General features: G+C 44.3%; 1 protein-coding gene across 2 annotated transcripts; it reads right to left on the bottom strand.

Moving 5' to 3' along the window:
- Positions 1–11: 11 nt before the first annotated feature.
- LOC115129706 (sterol 26-hydroxylase, mitochondrial) lies at positions 12–19,727 on the bottom strand. 2 transcript variants are annotated; one of them, XM_029660356.2, is made up of 9 exons: positions 19,426–19,727; positions 15,125–15,315; positions 10,459–10,658; positions 10,044–10,241; positions 9,562–9,725; positions 6,601–6,767; positions 1,653–1,734; positions 1,279–1,485; positions 12–878 (listed from the first exon to the last, which is right to left on the bottom strand). In XM_029660356.2, exons 1-9 carry the CDS (start codon positions 19,690–19,692, stop codon positions 762–764), a joined length of 1,593 nt encoding a protein of 530 aa, XP_029516216.2. In that variant the 5' UTR covers positions 19,693–19,727; the 3' UTR covers positions 12–761. The 2 variants fall into 2 exon arrangements, with proteins under 2 accessions (XP_029516216.2, XP_064874862.1); XM_065018790.1 differs by lacking the exon at positions 15,125–15,315 and having other exon boundaries at positions 19,426–19,515.
- Between the last annotated feature and the right edge of the window lie 1,626 nt (positions 19,728–21,353).

The following is a 21,353-nucleotide window of genomic DNA, read 5'->3' as shown; positions in this document are numbered from 1 at the left end:
GGGCACATAAGTTCACATTTCATAGAGACTTTTAATGCAGTAAAAGGTTGATGGCCAATACCCTAGACAAATATTCAAAGTGTATTAGCATCTAATGATATTATAATGCCCTTCACACACACAGTGATACATCTCTCCTCAACACCAATGTGCATTTATTAAGGGGAAGTAAGTATTGGTGTCGTAGTAAAGGTCAACAGAACAAAGGTCCCAGTCATACACCTCTTTTTTAAAAACTTTTTTTTAGTTAAGAACAAATTCTTATTTTCAATGACGGCCTAGGAACAGTGGGTTAACTGCCTGTTCAGGGGCAGAATAACAGATGTGTACCTTGTCAGCTCAGGGATATGAACTTGCAACCTTCCGGTTATTAGTCCAACGCTCTAACCACTAGGCTACCCTGCCACCCCACCTCTGATATGCCTGATATGAATCAGATTTGATTTGAGGGCATAGCCACAGGAAATAGGGGTGCTGAGGGTGCTACTGCACCCCCTGAAAAATCAGCATTAAAAAAATCTATATATATTTAGAAAATGTTTTTTCACAAAAGTATAATACTGGGCCTTTAATAGTCCTGTATTAGCGGACCGATGTAGCCATCTGTAGCACGAGCAAACTTTATTTTTCAGCATCGCCCCCCACCAAAACTACTTCCTGCGGCTATGTTTAAGGGGATCTAGGGGACTGGAGGTTACCACATCACAGCACAACACCAGGACCTCCTGTCAATTCCTTTCTATAACTCCCTGGCACCCTCCTCAGGCTCGGGGTAGGAAGCGCAGGTTGATGGGTTTGGACGGGATGAGCAGTGTTCTAGTCTTGGGCTCTGTGGTCGGGGCCCCATCCTCTGGCTGGATCTCATAATGCTGCATCAGCTGTAGCGGGGCGACAAGAGTTCAAGGTCAAGGGTTTATTGTTAATGGGCCACCTGGTTGTCTGACGTCTCTCTAGCCAGAGAATCAGTTTACAACCATAAAATTAAGTATTTTATAATATCCCATGCCAAATTTTGCCAACTGGGGTAGTAAAAGCAGAATATTGCGCAGCTCATAAAAATGGGGTTCGTCACCCCTGTAGTAAGTGTTGCACACTTAAGTTCCCACACTCTCTCCGATTGCTTCTGGGGACTTACCATTAGCCAATCACCACAGATGATGGACAAAATCATCCAACAACAATCACCTTCAACCGTCTGGTAAAATCATTTTGGCACTGATGGCTTTTTATTGCTCAATACTTCCTTGAAAATCTCAATGAAATACTTCTCTTATTCACCCTGGAGAGGGCAAAGTACATCTCTAGCTCTGCCACTCTCTTGCCCACACAGGCTCTCACGCCCACCCCGAAGGGTATAGAGCTGTAGGGGTGGTGTTGGTACGACTCTGGGTCCCCTCGCAGCCAACGCTCAGGCCTGAAACACTCAGCATCCACAAACTCCCCCTCGTCATGACTGGCAGCATAGTGACACAGATGGAACTGGGTCTGGGAGAGGGGAATAGGAAGAAGTAGATATATAGGAAGTAAAGAGAGTGACAGAATTTAATGGAAATTACATCACATCCTTCGGGGGATAAAAAAAAAAATCTTAAATATTGACAAAGGTGAAAGAGAAGGGTGTTTATCTTTCTCTCGTCATCGCCTGCCCCTACCTTCTTTGGGAACCAGTAGTTGTCCACAACAACGTCATTGTCTACGGTTAGACGGCCATTCCCTGGAACTACAGGGTACATCCTGCAGAGAGAACATCTTCAGCAACATGGGAGCCTCTGTAGGACTGCCTTAAATAAACCTTTGTGTGGCTAGGAATGTTCAGTAAGGTACTAAGGTACTTAGCATTGGTATTTAGTAAAGTTTTAATACACCTAAACACCAGAGAGAGTTGGCAATGGCAGGTTGTGATTCTGACCTAGATGCTGTTATTGAGCATTTGAATCATTAGAAAATTAAGGACACACGGGAGAAATGGCTATGACCATATAGGAAGCAGTGGAGGGGGCCAATTTCTTTCTATAAGCCTGTCATTCAGGATTTCCATACTAGCTGGTGTCAGAGGAAGGCCCTAAAAATTGTCAAAGACTCCAGCCACCCAAATCATCAACTGTTCTCTCTGCTACCGCACAGCAAACGGTACCGGACCACTAAGTCTGGGAGCAAAAGGCTCCTGAACAGCTTCTAGTTAATAGTTAATCGTATACAGTTGAAGTCGGAAGTTTACATACACCTTAGCCAAATACATTTAAACTCAGTTTTTCACAATTCCTGACATTTAATCAGAATAAAAATTCTGTGTCTTAGGTCAGTTAGGATCACCACTATATTTTACGAATGTGAAATGTCAGAATAATAGTTATTTATTACAGCTTTTATTTCTTTCATCACATTCCCAGTGGGTCAGAAGTTTACATACACTCAATTAGTATTTGGTAGCATTGCCTTTAAATTGTTTAACTTGGGTCAAATGTTTCAGGTAGCCTTCCACAAGCTTCCCACAATAAGTTGGGTGAATTTTGGCCCATTCCCCCTGACAGAGCTGGTGTAACTGAGTCAGGTTTGTAGGCCTCTTTGCTCGCACACGCTTTTTCAGTTCTGCCCACACATTTTCTATAGGATTGAGGTCAGGGCTTTGTGATGGTCACTCCAATACCTTGACTTTGTTGTCCTTAAGCCATTTTGCCACAACTTTGGAAGTATGCTTGGGGTCATTGTCCATTTGGAAGACCCATTTGCGACCAAGCTTTAACTTCCTGACTGATGTCAGTCCACATACTTTTCCTCCCTCATGATGCCATCTATTTTGTGAAGCACCCCCACAACATGATGCTGCCAACCCCGAGCTTCACGGGTGGGATGGTGTTCTTCTGCTTGCAAGCTTCCCCCTTTTTCCTCCAAACATAACGATGGTCATTATGGCCAAACAGTTCTATTTTTGTTTTATCAGACCAGAAGACATTTCTCCAAAAAGTACAATCTTTGTCCCCATGTGCAGTTGCAAACCGTCGTCTGGCTTTTTTATGGAGGTTTTGGAGCAGTGGCTTCTTCCTTGTTGAGCGGCCTTTCAGGTGATGTCGATATAGGACTAATTCTACTGTGTATAAAGATACTTTTGTACTTGTTTCTTCCAGCATCTTCACAAGGTCCTTTGCTTTTTTCTGGGATTGATTTGCACTTTTTGCACCAAAGTACGTTCATCTCTAGGAGACAGAACGTGTCTCCTTCCTGAGCGGTATGACGTCTGCGTGGTCCCATGCAATATCCATCATGCCCTGCCTATCTAAGGTCTTCGAAAGCCAAGTCAACAAACAGGTCACTGACCATCTCGAATCCCACCGTACCTTCTCCGCTGTGCAATCTGGTTTCCGAGCCGGTCACGGGTGCACCTCAGCCACGCTCAAGGTACTAAACGATATCATAACCGCCATCGATAAAAGACAGTACTGTGCAGCCGTTTTCATCGACCTTGCCAAGGCTTTCGACTCGGTCAATCACCATATTCTTATCGGCAGACTCAGCAGCCTCGGTTTTTCGGATGACTGCCTTGCCTGGTTCACCAATTACTTTGCAGACAGAGTTCAGTGTGTCAAATCGGAGGGCATGCTGTCCAGTCCTCTGGAAGTCTCTGTGGGGGTGCCACAGGGTTCAATCCTCGGGCCGACTCTTTTTTCTGTATATATCAATGATGTTGCTCTTGCTGCGGGCGATTCCCTGATCCACCTCTACGCAGACGACACCATTCTATATACTTCCGGCCCGTCTTTGGACACTGTGCTATCTAACCTCCAAACGAGCTTCAATGCCATACAACACTCCTTCCGTGGCCTCCAACTGCTCTTAAACGCTAGTAAAACCAAATGCATGCTTTTCAACCGTTCGCTGCCTGCACCCGCACGTCTGACCAGCATCACCACCCTGGATGGTTCCAACCTTGAATATGTGGACATCTATAAGTACCTAGGTGTCTGGCTAGACTGTAAACTCTCCTTCGACTCATATCAAACATCTCCAATCGAAAATCAAATCAAGAGTCGGCTTTCTATTCCGAAACAAAGCCTCCTTCACTCACGCCGCCAAACTTACCCTAGTAAAACTGACTATCCTACCGATCCTCGACTTCGGCGATGTCATCTACAAAATTGCTTCCAACACTCTACTCAGCAAACTGGATGCAGTTTATCACAGTGCCATCCGTTTTGTCACTAAAGCACCTTATACCACCCACCACTGCGACTTGTACGCTCTAGTCGGCTGGCCCTCGCTACATATTCGTCGCCAGACCCACTGGCTCCAGGTCATCTACAAGTCCATGCTAGGTAAAGCTCCGCCTTATCTCAGTTCACTGGTCACGATGGCAACACCTATCCGTAGCACGCGCTCCAGCAGGTGTATCTCACTGATCATCCCTAAAGTCAACACCTCATTTGGCCGCCTTTCGTTCCAGTTCTCTGCTGCCTGTGACTGGAACGAATTGCAAAAATCGCTGAAGTTGGAGACTTTTATCTCCCTCACCAACTTCAAACATCTGCTATCTGAGCAGCTAACCGATCGCTGCAGCTGTACATAGTCTATCGGCAAATAGCCCACCCATTTTTACCTACCTCATCCCCATACTGTTTTTATTTATTTACTTTTCTGCTCTTTTGCACACCAATATCTCTACCTGTACATGACCATCTGATCATTTATCACTCCAGTGTTAATCTGCAAAATTGTAATTATTCGCCTACCTCATGCCTTTTGCACACAATGTATATAGACTCCCCTTTTTTCTTCCTTTTGTGTTATTGACTTGTTAATTGTTTACTCCATGTGTAACTCTGTGTTGTCTGCTCACACTGCTATGCTTTATCTTGGCCAGGTCGCAGTTGCAAATGAGAACTTGTTCTCAACTAGCCTACCTGGTTAAATAAAGGGTCAATACATTTTTTTTTTAAATAAAATAAAATACTTTCTTACTATTGTTTGTACAGATGAATGTGGTACCTTCAGGTGTTTTGGTTCATCCTTGGGAGCAATTTCCAGACTTGTGGAGGTCTACATTTTTTTTTTCTGAGGTCTTGGCTGATTTCTTTAGATTTTCTATGATGTCAAGCGAAAAGGCACCTAGTTTGAAGGTAGGCCCTGAAATACATCCGCAGGTACACCTCCAATTGACTCAAATGATGTCAATTAGCCTATCAGAAGCTTCTAAAGCCATGACATCATTTTCTGGAATTTTCCAAGCTGTATAAAGGCACAGTCAACTGAGTGTATGTAAACTTCTGACCCACTGGAATTGTGAAACGGTGAATTATAAGTGAAATAATCTGTCTGTAAACAATTGTTGGAAAAATGACTTGTGTCATTCACAAAGTAGATGTCCAAACTGACTTGCCAAAACGATAGTTTGTTAACAAGAAATGTGTGGAGTTTTAATGAATCCAACATATTTGTATGTAAACTTCCGACTTCAACTGAAGCTACCTGAACTATCTGCATTGACCCTTTTACACTCTTTTTGACACATACTTGCACTAACACACACACACACTGGTTATGGGATTTTCATGAATAATGACTAAAGGATGTATACATTTAACGTAGAACTATAACTAAACAGAATACTACTGTCACTGCATGAATGTATGAATCTTATTATAATCATAACACGGAATATAATGTGTGTGGTTTTAGTTCTGAATTAGAACAAAGCCTTTCTGTTCCTTGTTAGAAACTAATGGAGCTATCGTCAGACTGGCTGGAATACTGTGTTCCTTACAGGACATTCTGTCCCCATCCAGGGAGGGGAGAGCTCTTGGGCTTGTATTATTGTTTAACAAGTGGCAGACAATGTGAGACGGCTTGTGAACTATATTGGTTAATGAACACGAGAACTAAATTCTCTTGACACACTCGACCACAGGTAACACAGGCACACATTTGCCACACACACACATCCACACTCATCACATACACTGCTGCTTCTGTCTATTATCTATCCTATCCTGTTGCCTAGTCACTTTACCCCTACCGATATGTGCATATCTACCTCAATTACCTCATACCCCTGCACATCGACTTAGTATTGATACCTCGTGTATATAGCCAAGTAAACATGACTTATTGTGTATTTATTCCTTGTGTTAATGTCTTTTATTTATTATTATTATTAAAAATATATATGTTGTATTCTGCATTGTTGGGAAGGACCCGTAAGCATTTCACTGTTAGTTTACACCTGTTCTTTACAACATTTGAACACACTGTTCAGGTGTATATAAGGGCACTGCCACCCCCCCTTATGTACACTGTCCAAAAAGCATGTCCCATACCTTGACCCTCTGCACTCACTTATCAGTCATTATCATCGTCAGTATAATTAGGGAAAGGGAAATGCAAGCAGACGCACGCACACAATCTCTCTTTGACCAGGCATGCTCAAAACAAGAGGCCAGTTGCAGGTTGCTGTTCTTGGTGCGCTCGCGTGTGTGTGTGTTCACCTTAGAACCTGGATGTGTGTACGTGTACATGCATCCGTGCCTACGTGCGTGTGTGTGTTCACCTCAGAACCTGGATGTGTGTACATGTACATGCACCCATGCCTACGTGCATGTGTGTGTTCACCTCAGAGTCTCCTTGATGACAGCCTTCAGGTAGGGCATCCTGCTCAGGTCCTCTGATCTGGGCTGCTGTCTTCCCGGACACACGGACATGATCTCAAGGTACAGCCTGTCCTGAGACGCGGCTTCGCGAGCCAACTGGTACAATGCCCACGACAAGGTGTTGGACGTCTGAGGCGAAAGGAGAAGGACGATAGAAAGAAAGAGGGGTTTACTTAGGGTGAAGTGATATGATATATACGGAACAAAAATATTTAAAAAACGCAACATGTAAAGGGTTGGTCCCATGTTTCATGACCTGAAATAAAAGATCCTAGTAATTGTCCACTCACAAAAAGCTTATTTCTCTCAAATTTGTGCACAACTGTTAGTGAGCATTTCTCCTTTGCCGAGATAATCCATACACCTGACAGGTGTGGCACATCAAGAAGCCGATTAAAGGCCTCCCGGGTGGCACAGTGGTCTAAGGCACTGCATCGCAGTGCTAGATGTGCCACCAGAGACTCTGGGTTCGAGCCCAGGCTCGAAGGTCCATGGGGCGACGCACAATTGTCCTAGCGTCGTCCGGGTTAGAGAGGGTTTGGCCAGTAGGGATATCCTTGTCTCATCGCACACTAGCGACTCCTGCACGCTAACCAGGTCGCCAGGTGCACGGTGTTTCCTCTGACACATTGGTGCGGCTGGCTTCCGTGTTGGATACACGCTGTGTTAAGAAGCAGTGCGGCTTGGTTGGGTTGTGTTTCGGAAGACGCATGGCTTTCGACCTTCGTCTCTCCCGAGCCCGTACGGGAGTTGTAACTACTGACAATTGTAACTAGGGATTGGATACCACGAAATTGGGGAGACAAGGGGGTCAAATTCAAAACAAAAAGAAGCCGATTAAAAAGCACCATTACCCAGGTGCACCTTTTCTAAAATGTGCAGTTTTGTCACACTGCCACAGATGTCTCAATTTTTGAAGGAGCGTGCAATTGGTATGCTGATTGCAGGAATGTCCACCAGAGCTGTAGCCAGAGAATTGAATGTTCATTACTCTACCATAAGCCACCTCCAATGTTGTTTTAGAGAATTTGGCAGTATGTCCAACCGGCCTCCAAAACGCAGACCACGTGTATGGCATCGTGTGGGCGAGCAGTTTGATGATGTCGACATTGTAAACAGAGTGCCCCATGGTGGCGGTGGGGTTATGGTATAGGCAGGCATAAGCTACGGACAACGAACACAATTGCATTTTAGCAATGGCCATTTGAAATCCCAGAGATACCGTGATGAGATCCTGAGGTCCATTGTCGTGCCATTCATCTGCTGCCATCACCTCATGTTTCAGCATGATAATGCACTGCCCCATATCGCAAGGATCTGTCCACAATTCCCGGGAGCTGAAAATGTCCCAGTTCTTCCATGGCCTGCATACTCACCAGACATTGAGCATGTTTGGGATAATCTGGATCGACGTGTACGACAGCGTGTTCCAGTTCCGCCCAAATCCAGCAAATTTGCACAGCCATTGAAGAGGAGTAAGATGCCACAACCAACAGCCTGATCGACTCTATGTGAAAGAGATGTCGCGCTGCATGAGGCAAATGGTGGTCACACCAGATACTGACTGGTTTTCTGATACATGCCCCAACTTTTCTCTCATTTTATTATTATTTTTACCCCAACTGGTAGTTGCAGTCTTGTCCCATCGCTGCAACTCCCATACGGACTCGGGTGAGGTGAAGGTCAAGAGCCACGCGTCCTCTGAAAAACGACCCTGCCAAGCCGCACTGCTTCTTGACACACTGCTCGCTTAACCCGTAAACCAGCCGCACCAATGTGTCGGAGGAAACACCGTACAACTGGCGACCGTGTCAGAGTACATGCGCCCTCCCCTAACCCGGATGACGCTGGGACAATTATGCGTCGCCTCATGGGTCTCCCAGTCGCGGCCGGCTGCGACACAGTCCGGGATCGAACCTGGATCTGTAGTGACGCCTCAAGCACTGCAGTGCCTTAGACCGCTGTGCCACTCGGCAGGCCCTACTTTTTCTTTTAAGGTATCTGTGACCAACAGATGCATATCTGTATTCCCAGTCATGTGAAATCCAGAGATTAGGGCCTAATTAATACATTTCAATTGACTCATTTCCTGAAATGAACTGTAACTCAGTAAAATCTTTGAAATTGTTGCGTTAAGATTTTTGTTCAGTATACTTTATTGACCCTGTGGGGAAATTTGATTTGGACAATTAAAATGCTGATGTTGAGGGAGTGGTGGAGGCTGTATCAGAGACAAGTTATCAAGTGATCATCAACATTTATATCAATTCATCATTAAAGCAGCTGAGGAAATTACTTTGGAACATTAGATCCTTTCAAGTGACATCTAGTCATTGAATAAAAGTGAAAACACTGATTTCCAGTGAGCAAAACACATTTTTATCTTGATGACGTTACATAGAAGGTGGAATAAATAGAGCTTGAGGCTTGGCGTTTTACTCCGCAACAGATCCCAGATAGCAGCAAGTGGCTCTTGACAAAGACAAGCCCAGACTGCACCAGGGAATGCAGTCAGGCAGGTCCTGCTGTGTTTGTATGGTTACTGTGTGTATGTCTGTGGTTACATGCGTTTGTGTACGACTACATTTTGTACCCACAAAAAAAAAAAAAAAAAATACACTGCAAATATATATGTCAACAAACTAAAGGAAATGGTCTCAGTATTTATGGCCTGGGCAGAATCATGTAATCTTAAAGCCAAAATACACCTACACCCATTCCCTAGGACGTGTCCAGTAGTCACAAAACAGAAGAAAACACTGAAATATAGAGGAAATAATAGCATTTTGCCAATGAGAAATTCATATGTTCATTTTCTGTTTCAAAAGGTTTGTTTACGGTGTACCCTACTGAACGTGACCCTGCTGTTATGTATGGCACCACCCTCCTCTCTGTATGACCTCCCATGACCCTCTCCTCTCACCGTGTCCACTCCGCCCAGCAACAGCTCTGTGATGCTGATGTACACCTCTCCCAGGGTCAGTTTATCACAGGACAGCAGGTAGGTGAGATACATCCCCTCCACCTGCTTCCCAGCAAGCACCTGGGCATCCATCTGCGCCAACTTATGGTCAATCAGACCCTGAGCTGAGGGTTTATGTAGAAATACATTGAACACACACGTTCATGCAGGGGACGCACACAAACACACACAAAATGAGTCTCAACAGTTAGTCTCCCTAGGCAGACGGATTGCCTCCCACATTAACAAAGTTCCCACATAGGTCTGCGATTTCCGACACTTCTCAACGGTGCTTAGCGGCTGACATGCAATTGACAGGGCAATAGAAACAACCATATGCTTGCATTGTGGAGGTCGAACCTACCATGTCTACTTTCCACCTATACATTTAAGTCTGCTTGTCGCTCAATAGAAGGAGCCCTTGACATTATTTGCAAACATACCTACATTCACCAGGTCGTCCCAGGCTTGGATAAATCGTTTCCAGAAGGGCAGGACGTTGCGTGTCCAGAGCGGGAGGAAGAGGACCGTCTCAGACAGGGTTAGCATGTCGTTGGCTGCAGCGATGAACTTCAGCGTGTCCTTAGGGATCTCCTCCTGCAGACAACCCAGCCGCGTCTCAAACAGGATGGAAGAGATCCCTGCAGGGATGGACAGAACACAGTGAACAATGAGGACTACACAGAGCTGGTGGGATTCTAGGTATCCAAAATGCCATCTCCTGCCGTTGTGCCCCTGAGCAAGGCACCTAAGCTGCTCTATGGGCACTGTGGCAGACCCTGGCGTCCAACTCCACTGGGTGTGTGTGTGTTTCTGAAGGGGCATAAAAAAATACTGAATGAACCAATGGTATCACACCTTCAAAGCCAAACTTGTAGAGCTCTGCGGTGAGGTCTGGTACGGTGGTGTGGTCCTGACTGCGGAGGCGGAGCCTCTCAATACGCTCTAGCAGGTCCCCTACCACCTGGTGGATGACAGGCGCGTACGCAGACACCTCCGCTAGCTTCAGCATCTTTGGATTCAGGACACTACGGATACGGTACCACTGTAGGCCTTTACTGTAGGAGAGGAGAGGAGACAGACAGTGGTCACGGCCAAAATAAAGAGAAAACTTCAGTAACGAGGGATACAAAGTATATTGTAAGCAGCTGCTTTCACACAGGTGTGGTTCCTGAGTTAATTAAGCAGGGGAACATCCCACCAAGCTTCGGGTCATGTCTAAAAATGCCCAGTTGCCTATTATTTTGGCTACCGTGACTAGAAGAAGAGATCTCAGTGACTTTTGAAATTTAAATTCTCAATGGAGCGAAGGGGGTTTAAAGTGTGTATGTCAGTCACTAGATCTCAACCCAATTGAACACTTATGGAAGATTATAGAGCGGTGTCTGAGATAGCTCTTTTCACCACCATCAACAAAACGATTACATTCTCATGGAATAATGGTGTCAGATCCCTCCAATAGAGTTCCAGACACTTGTAGAATCTATGCGAAGGCGCATTCAAGCTTTTCTGGCGACTAGCGGCGGCCCAATGCCCCATGTAAGACGCTATGTTGGCGTTTCCTTTATTTTGGCAGTTACCTGTAGGTTAGATGGATAATGTTGAGTTGGAGGAACTACTGAAACAAGTTTACCTGTAGGACCATGGTTTCCTCAAACCAGACCAACATCGCTTTTACCCAAGGCAATGATTTATTACCAATAACAGTTGTAGTGTATCTTTGAAGCATAGGGTGTAAGCAATGTTCCCTCTATGCTGCGCACCTCCTCCAGGACTGGCGCGCTGAAGAAATGCCATGCAGAGACCTAACTTTCTTGAGTTCGCCGCATTAGTTTGCACTATATAGATTAACGTTTTTTTTTCTGGGATCGTATCAAAATTATGAACTGGGTGGTTCGAGCCCTGAATGCTGATTTTTCTGACAGGCTGTATCTAGCCACTCCATGTTGTGTCGTGCATAAGATCATCCCTTAGCTGTGGTATATTGGCCATATACCACAACCCCGAGGTGCCTTATTGCTCAAATATACAGTGCCTTGCAAAAGTATTCACCCCCTTGGCGTTTTTCCTATTTTCTTTGCATTACAAACCTTTGCTATGAAGCCCCTAAATCAAATCTGGTGCACCAATTACCTTCAGAAGACACATAATAAATTAAATAAAGTCCACCTGAGTGCAATGTAAGTGTCCGCATGATCTCAGTATGTATACACACACGCACACACACACACACGTGTTCTGAAAGGCCCCAGCAACACCACCAAGCAAGGGGCACCACCAAGCAAGCGGCACCATGAAGACCAAGGAGCTCTCCAAACAGGTCAGGGACAAAGTTGTGGAGAAGTACAGATCAGGGTTGGGTTCTAAAAAAATATCAGAAACTTTGAACATCCCACAGAGAACCATTTAAATCCATTATTTAAACAATGGAAATAATATGGCACCTCAACAAACCTGCCAAGAGAGGGCCGCCCACCAAAACTCACGGACCAGGCAAGGAGGGCATTAATCAGAGAGGCAACAAAGAGACTAAGGATAACCCAGAAGGAGCTGCAAAGCTCCACAGCGGAGACTGGAGTATCTGTCCATAGGACCACTTTAAGCCGTACACTCCACAGAGCTGGACTTTACGGAAGAGTGGCCAGAAAAAAGCCATTGCTGAAAGAAAAAAATAAGCAATGTTTGGTGTTCGCCAAAAGGCATGTGGGAGACTCCCCAAACATATGGAAGAAGGTACTCTGGTCAGATGAGACAAAAACGTAGCTTTTTGGCCATCAAGGAAAACGCTATGTCTGGCACAAACCCAACACCTCTCATCACCCCGAGAATACTATCCCCCGCGGAGAACACCAGTAAAGCATAGTGGTGGCAGCATCATGCTGTGGGGATGTTTTTCATCGGCAGGGACTGGGAAACTGGTCAGAATTGAAGGAATGATGGATGGCGTTAATAAAAGGAAATTCTTGAGGGAAACCTGTTTGTCTTTTGAAACGTTTCAGATATTTGAGACTGGGACAGAGGTTTACCTTCCAGCAGCACAATGACACTAAGCATACTGCAAAAGCAACACTTGAGTGGTTTAAGGGGAAACATTTAAACGTCTTGGAATGGCCTAGTCAAAGTCCAGATCTCAATCCAATTGAGAATCTGTGGTATGACTTAAAGATTGCTGTACACCAGCAGGAACTTATCCAACTTGAAGGAGCTGGAGTAGTTTTGCCTTGAAGAATGGGCAAAAATCCCAGTGGCTAGATGTACCAAGCTTATAGAGACATATCCCAAGAAACTTGCAACTGTAATTGATGCAAAGGGTGACTCTACAAAGTATTGACTTGGGGGGGGGGGGGGGGGGGGTTGAATAGTTATGCATGCTCAAGTTCTGTTTCTTTTGTCTTATTTGTTTCACAAAATATTTTGCATCTTAAAAGTGGTGGTTGTGTAAATCAAATGTTGTAAGGCAACAAAATAGGACATATGCCAAGGGGGTGAGTACTCTCTTTGAAAAGCTAATCAGGTAAAAAGCTTACATCTTAATTAAAGGGGCAGTGTTGTATTTTGAGACATGCTTGAATGTCCTACCTTGTCTAATTCTCTGTATGGTAATAATAATACATTTTATTTTGTAAAGTGGTTTCTTGCATCATACAATACAATTTACAGTCAACTATTTGGCCCATGGTGTTACAGACCAAGTAAAACATTATTAATATCAAGCGTTTCATAATGTAAAAACGCTATTAAAAATCTAATGCAATATAGGCCTGCATTGAACACCACATATAAGCTACTGTCATGACGTTGCCCTCTTTGAGTACAGCGAGCTTATACTTATACTTATGCTTATACAACCAGACTGCTGTGGTCAGAGGTCGTAAATTCCTGAGAAGACCTCATGGACACACAGTATTAGAGAGGGGGTAAACTTTCACAGAGGACAAAGGAAATCCTTCCACCTCACAGAACTTGAGGTACGAACAAATGTCATTTTCCAGAGAAAGTGTAAAAGATGGGTGAAGAATCCAGCTACGAACTGGTGCGTTTGGCACAACTTGGGAAGCTCAAGAGAGACGGTGTGGCCACATTACCATAATGCTGTTTATATAATAGCCTCAGATATGGGGTTTACATCTAATTGTTGTATAAGATGAATGAGTGAGGATGATACTGTTTGTATAATGGTGTAATATGATTGTGGACTGTTTAATGAAGAAAAATACAATTCCCTTTTGATTTGAACTATTTCAGAGGACCGCCCCTGAGCCCAGTTAGGGTCAGACACCCTGGGACAGCCCTCTTCTGCCATTCTGAATAAAACCCAACTTTTAGAAATGATCATTGGACCATGTTTTTCTCCATTAGGAGGGAGACAAAGGTTGTAGACCAAGCTTACCTCAATTACGAGATGGCTAAAGGTTGTAGAATATTTTAACCATACCACGTGGTTAAACTCTTAAGACTATCGATACCGACAGAATAAGAACAAGTCTTTGATATTGATTACTAGTCTGCAGCTAGGAATTTGGCATCATTGAACGCGAAGAACGACAACCGCCGAAACATCCATTCTAAAACGAATGTCACTTTGAACTATCCCCTCTAACCGAGACAGAGAGAGAGAGGGACGGACAATTCTACAAAAGAAATACTTTTCACCAGCGATCAAGACGACACACTGAGCGTAAATATATATATTGATTGCAGTTGTTCCCGAATGAGTGAGCGTTCATGTGTAAAGGATTAGCATTTTAATGGTTATAATTAACTCTGTAGTGACTTCTTAGTCGACCCCCCCACTGCCCCTTTGTCTAACAAGCCGCCATGCCGGTTCATTTCTGTGAATTACTTAGTTAGTAATAAATAAATGATTTAAGACAATTGATGTATGGATGACTCATAGTGAAGACTGGGTTCGTGCAGATAACCAACAATTTATGACGTTTGGAATGAGACTAACGTGAGGTAAATAAATCATTCATTAATTCGAAGACTAATTGATCAGATAAAATATCTGAAAAGTTATTTTAGGACATGATAACTTTGTAATCTGAATATTTTTCCTTGGTGCCCCGATTTCATAGTTAATTAATTACGTGATTATTCAGTTGATCGCATAGTAACTAATTACAGAGAATCTTTGATAAAAACTATCAGTCTTCAGTTAATGATAGTAAAGACACGACACTACTGTAAGCTATATCACAGAAATCAAAAGCTATTTCCACGTGAAAATGTTATGGGATTTGTTCCATTGGTTTTATTGGTACAGTAGACCTACATTACGGTCAAATAGCCACAATAGCCTATTGGCTACTGTCGAAAACTGTAATGGTACAGCCGCAGGGTTTACTGTAAACGTGCGGCGGAAGTTGCACAAAATTCTCACATGAAAGTTTCCGCTCACAAGAACTAAAATGTCCTCAGTGCCCCAACATTTTTTGAGGGAAAAGTGGGTGTAAGTATTATCCATTCCCTTTCCTACACCCAATCTAGGAATAGTCCTTGATGTGGTTCATCGGCCACTCACTCCACATGGAGTCCATAGGCCTGTCCCCTCATATCGCGGTACTCCTTCCAGTGTGGCAGCTCTGTCCGGACTGGGAAGCGGCCCTCCTGACGGATCACCTGGGATATAAGCTCTGGAGACGCCACGTTCACCACATCAAACGGGCCGAACCGCGAGCGCCAGATGGGCCCATACAGTTTCTTGTGTTCAACCTGGGTTGGGGGAAAAGAGAAGATCTTTGATTCTGGAAATGTACACCAACTTGACCCAACTGTGGGAAGCATTGGAGTCAATATGGGCCAGCATCCTCGTAGAATGCTTTTGACACCTTATAGTCTATTCCCGAACAAATTGAGGCTGTTTTGAGGGAAGAAGATGGTGGACTCAATATTAGGAAGGTCCTCCTAATGTTTTGTTCAGTGTATAGAGCCGATTTGACCCCTCAATAATATGTTATGATAAATTTGATGGATGTGGTATGATTTAACCACCATATATACTGGCTTTCACAGTACTACTCCATTCGAAATGTTATCATTGGATCGCCCTGCCAATTATGCTTTCGGTTTGGTCCGGCCCATGGTTTGTGAAGGGGTAAAAAAAGTTATACAAGGCTTGAAAACCCTTCATTCTGTGAGCTAACGTTTAACAAACAAATAAGTACAGTTATATTTAACATGGTAAATTCATAAGTGCAAATGAGAATTATAGAAAAGGATATTTTTCAAATAGAGAAGGTTTCTTATGCGAAGTGACATCTCGCATGTGAGCCCTATTTCTCATAATGACTGATAATTTGTAACGGTTATATTAGACTCAACTATGTAAGTTCAAGACAGCATTATGCCCTTTTGAAAGAACTGGTTTCTAGTAGGCTACACAGTTAGAGAAGGGTTGTTTCTCTCAACCTCAGGCAGCAGGCTCAAGCCTGTCAGAGGCAGTCTTGCCTGACTTTAGAAACTAATTTGAAGGCCAGCATTGTGGGGGGGGGGGGGGAGCACTCATGTTTATACAACCCAATAATCACCCTGAGAATACTTCCAGAACCACCTTGATCTTCTATTTCAATTAAGAATATCTACAAAATAAATTGGCCTACCCTAGTCTTTATTGATATAGATACTGTACATGTGACATAGCACAGCAGTAAACTGGTCTATTTCATCATTATTATTTTCTTCTTCTTGATTTTCAATAGGTAAGGGAAACCAAGTACTGGTGTTTGTGCTTTTTCTTGATGAGTACAGGGTATTCTTATACCATATTTTTGTGTAACAATAGTATACATTCATTCAATTGGTAGAGGTGAGACTGAAAAAGAGAGCACCGGTTGAGAGTGCTGCAGTTATCAATTGTGATCATGGTCACAGCTCTATTCGCAAATGTATCATTCTAAACATTTTCATTCTGGGCTTTTCCCTGAAATTAGATGTTGGCCTATCAGGGGGCAAAAGGCTACCTGCATGTAGCTCAGCAAACCATGTCAAAATTGAATTGCAATTATAAACCCAGATTTTAGTCAGTAGCCTATGCCTATTGAAATAAGTCAATCTCACAAATAGGCCATTTATAACAGTTTATAGTCTTTACATCTGCCACAAAATAACGTCAGACCATGTACCACGGGAATTACCCAAAAATATACACTGCTCCAAAAAATAAAGGGAACACTAAAATAACACATCCTAGATCTGAATGAATGAAATATTCTTATTAAATACTTTTTTATTTACATAGTTGAATGTGATGACAACAAAATCACACAAAAATTATCAAATCAAATTTATCAACCCATGGAGGTCTGGATTTGGAGTCACACTCAAAATTAAAGTGGAACACGACAGGCTGATCCAACTTTGATGTAATGTCCTTAAAACAAGTCAAAATGAGGCTCAGTAGTGTGTGTGGCCTCCACGTGCCTGTATGACCTCCCTACAACGCCTGGGCATGCTCCTGATGAGGTGGCGGATGGTCTCCTGAGGGATCTCCTCCCAGACCTGGCCTAAAGCATCCGCCAACTCCTGGACAGTCTGTGGTGCAACGTGGCGTTGGTGGATGGAGCGAGACATGATGTCCCAGATGTGCTCAATTGGATTCAGGTCTGGGGAACGGGCAGGCCAGTCCATAGCATCAATGCCTTCCTCTTGCAGGAACTGCTGACACACTCCAGCCACATGAGGTCTTGCATTGTCTTGCATTAGGAGGAACCCAGGGCCAACCGCACCAGCATATGGTCTCACAAGGGGTCTGAGGATCTCATCTCGGTACCTAATGGCAGTCAGGCTACCTCTGGCGAGCACCTGGAGGGCTGTGCGGCCCCCCAAAGAAATGCCACCCCACACCATGACTGACCTACCGCCAAACCGGTCATGCTGGAGGATGCTGCAGGCAGCAGAACGTTCTCCACGGCGTCTCCAGACTCTGTCACGTGCTCAGTGTGAACCTGCTTTCATCTGTGAAGAGCACAGGGCGCCAGTGGCAAATTTGCCAATCGTGGTGTTCTCTGGCAAATGCCAAACGTCCTGCACGGTGTTGGGCTGTAAGCACAACCCCCACCTGTGGACATCGGGCCCTCATACCACCCTCATGGAGTCTGTTTCTGACCGTTTGAGCAGACACATGCACATTTGTGGCCTGCTGGAGGTAATTTTGCAGGGCTCTGGCAGTGCTCCTCCTTGCACAAAGGCGGAGGTAGCGGTCCTGCTGCTGGGTTGTTGCCCTCCTCCACGTCTCCTGATGTACTGGCCTGTCTCCTGGTAGCGCCTCCATGCTCTGGACACTACGCTGACAGACACAGCAAACCTTCTTGCCACAGCTCGCATTGATGTACCATCCTGGATGAGCTGCACTATCTGAGCCACTTGTGTGGGTTGTAGACTCCGTCTCATGCTACCACTAGAGTGAAAGCACCGCCAGCATTCAAAAGTGACCAAAACATCAGCCAGGAAGCATAGGAACTGAGAAGTGGTCTGTGGTACCACCTGCAGAACCACTCCTTTATTGGGGGTGTCTTGCTAAATGCCTATAATTTCCGCCTGTTGTCTATTCCATTTGCACATCAGCATGTGAAATTTATTGTCAATCAGTGTTGCTTCCTAAGTGGACAGTTTGATTTCACAGAAGTGTGATTGACTTGGAGTTACATTGTGTTGTTTAAGTGTTCCCTTTATTTTTTTGAGCAGTGTATAATTAATTATAAGTGTTCTAATTAAGTTGGTAACCAGTTTATAATTGCAATAAGGCACCTCTGGGTTTTGTGGTATATACACCATACCTCGGGCTTTGTGTGAGGTTCTGTGTTATACACTATAGCCCTTACCTTACGTGCTTTTACACCTGCATTGTTTGCTGTTTGGGGTTTTAGGCTGGGTTTCTGTACAGCACTTTGAGATATCAGCTGATGTACGAAGGGCTATATAAATAAATTTGATTTGATTTGATTTGATTTACCATATCATATGTGATGGAATATTATTTGCTGTTGGCTTGTGTGGGTATATGTGTTATGCAACGTAGCTGACTTGAGACATTGTTAACAGTTTCAGGGCCATGGGCCTTTCTCATGATGGAAAAATACAGAATAACATGAAGACAGGAACTGTGCAATGAGTTGGGGGGAGGCACATTCAGAAGGTAGTGTTGCAAGAACAAACGGTCTTTTGTTAGATAACAGGAGCCAGGTGCCTGATAACTGTATATTCTACACAACTACAACGACTGACAGCTGGAGCGCCCGGGGGCTGGGACCAGCTCTGCGCCAACAATCAACGATAGGCTGGGTGACTCTAAACCACGCCCAGTCTCTACTCTGACAGGCCTGCTCGGAAGCAGGAACTACTTCTGTCAAGAGTATATTATAATATCTTTGTCAGGAACAAGTCAGTTCTCTATTTGCCATGCGAGGTGAGAAAGAGAGCCCATATATACGAAAATTGCATTTACCATTTATTACTTAGCTAATAAAAAATACATAGCATAAAATCGGTGACTCAGTGTCATACTTAACCTTATACCAGATTCGATCAGCGCAACCCTTTACTTTTGTTTAATCATAGCTGTCGTCAAAACAAGTTACATCGACATTCATTGATGGAAAATGATCTGGATAGTTTAATAAGTGATTTAACTTTTCTCTTGCGAAATATTCTTAAAATTCACATTCATTATAATTGTGATGGAAAATCGAATTTAGCTTCTTAGTCTACATCGTTAAAAATGACGTCGATATTCCTTAATTCGCTCGATAATAACGTGCACTCACTACACGTAGGCAGTTAGCCATACAGAAGGAATTAAGCGAGGCACTGTGGGATTAATTTTACCTGCATCGCATGGCTCTTATCTGCATATCCCTTCACGAACAGCCAATACACCGTCGTGGCCAAACTAGGTCCACGTAGATCGTCTATTGTTTTGTACTTTCCTGGAGTTGTTTCTATCGTTGTCAGCCAATTTTGTCCTACGTGTCTGCTGGCTCCAGATTTGAACCTCCGACCACCAGACACAAAACCGTCCAGCGCCACTGACAGTGTCTGGCGGTGGTGAACTGTGAGTCGGAGCGTCCTGGTCACCGCAGAAAGGCTACACATGTTGAGTGGAGCGCGTAAAGGAGCAATATGCCACCTGTGGCTTTTTAGTATAGTTTGCCCTGTGGCATATTGGGACTCGCCCATAAGTTTCACATTTCAACATCACTTGCACAAACATAGTGAAATGCCTTTATTGCAAGCTCTAACCACAACAATGCAGTTATCAAGAACTATGTAATACTAAAAATAAGGTAGAATCAAAACACGAGATATTAAAAGAACACGATAAAACAAGCATACTACAATATATGCAGGTTCAATTCCAGTGCCATATTTACAAATGTGTAGGGATATTGGCCCTATAGAGCTAGATATATATAGGGGTAAGGTGACAAGGCGTCAGGATATATGATAAACAGAGTAGCAGCAGGGTATATGATGATGTGAGTGGGGGTGTGTGTAGAGTCCATATAAATGTATGTGCATGTGTGTTTGTGAGCAAATGATGGAGTGAGTGTTTGTGTGCAGTAGTGTGCATAGAGAGAGTGCGAAAAATAAGAATAAAATACAAAAAGGTCAACTCAGTCCGTGTAGCCATTTTGTTAGCTATTTAGTTAGGAATCTTATGGCATGGGAATAGAAGCTGTTCAGGAGCCTGTTGGTGTCAGAATGTATGCACTGGTACCGCTTGCCGTGTGGCAGCGGAGAGAACAAATATTCTATGGCTTGGGTGGTTGAAGTCTAATGATTTTCCGGGCCTTCCTTTCACACCGCCTGATATAGAGGTCCTGGATGGCAGGGAGCTCAGCCCCAGTGATGTACTAGGCTGTCCGCACCACCCTCTGTAGCGCCATGCAATCGAGGGCGGTGCTATTGGCATACCAAGCAGTGATGCAGCCAGTCAAGATGCTCTCAGTGTTACAGCTGTAGAACTTTGAGGATTAGAGTGTACATGACAAACCTTCTCAACTTGAGGGGCAAGAGGCGCTGATGTGCCTTCTTCACAACTGTGCGCGGACCATTTTAAGTTCTTAAGTGTTTTGGACACTGATGAACTTGAAGCTCCTGACCCGCTCCACTGCAGTCCCTGCGATGTGGATGGGAGCGTGCTCATCCCCCTCAGTGTCCCGTAGTCCACGATCAGGTCCTTGGTCTTAGTGACAGTTGTTGTTCCGACGCCACACTGCCAGGTCTCTGACCTCCTCCTTGTAGGCCGCCTCATTGTCGCCAGTGATCAGGCTTACCCACGTTGTGTCAACAGCAAACTTGGTGTTAGAGTCGTGCATGGCCACGGTCGTGGGTGAACAAGGAGTACAGGAGGGGACTAAGCACAAACCTCTGTGGGCCCCCCCGGTGTTGTGGGTAAGCGTGGTGGAGGTGATGATGCCTACCCTCACAACCTGGGTTCGGCCCGTCAGGAAGTCCACGATCCAGTTGCAGAGGGAAGTGTTCAGTCTCAGGGTCCTAAGCTTGGTGATGAGCTTACAGGGACAATGGTGCCAAACGCTGCGCTGTAGTCAATGAACAGCATTCTCACCCTAGGTATTTGTCTTATCTAGGTGGGTCAGGGCAGTGTGGGTGTGACACTCACATAGACCGGTCACTAATTGTGTTTCACAAACTCAGTCCTACATTTAGTTTCTTGCCCTAGCACTATACAGCAGGTTCAAATAATCAAATCTTAAATGAGTTCATTTGAATTAGCTATAAATTAGCTATTC

Source organism: Oncorhynchus nerka, linkage group LG5 (assembly GCF_034236695.1).
Source record: "Oncorhynchus nerka isolate Pitt River linkage group LG5, Oner_Uvic_2.0, whole genome shotgun sequence".
NCBI lineage: Eukaryota > Metazoa > Chordata > Actinopteri > Salmoniformes > Salmonidae > Oncorhynchus > Oncorhynchus nerka.
This window is presented reverse-complemented; position numbering and strand designations above follow the sequence as displayed.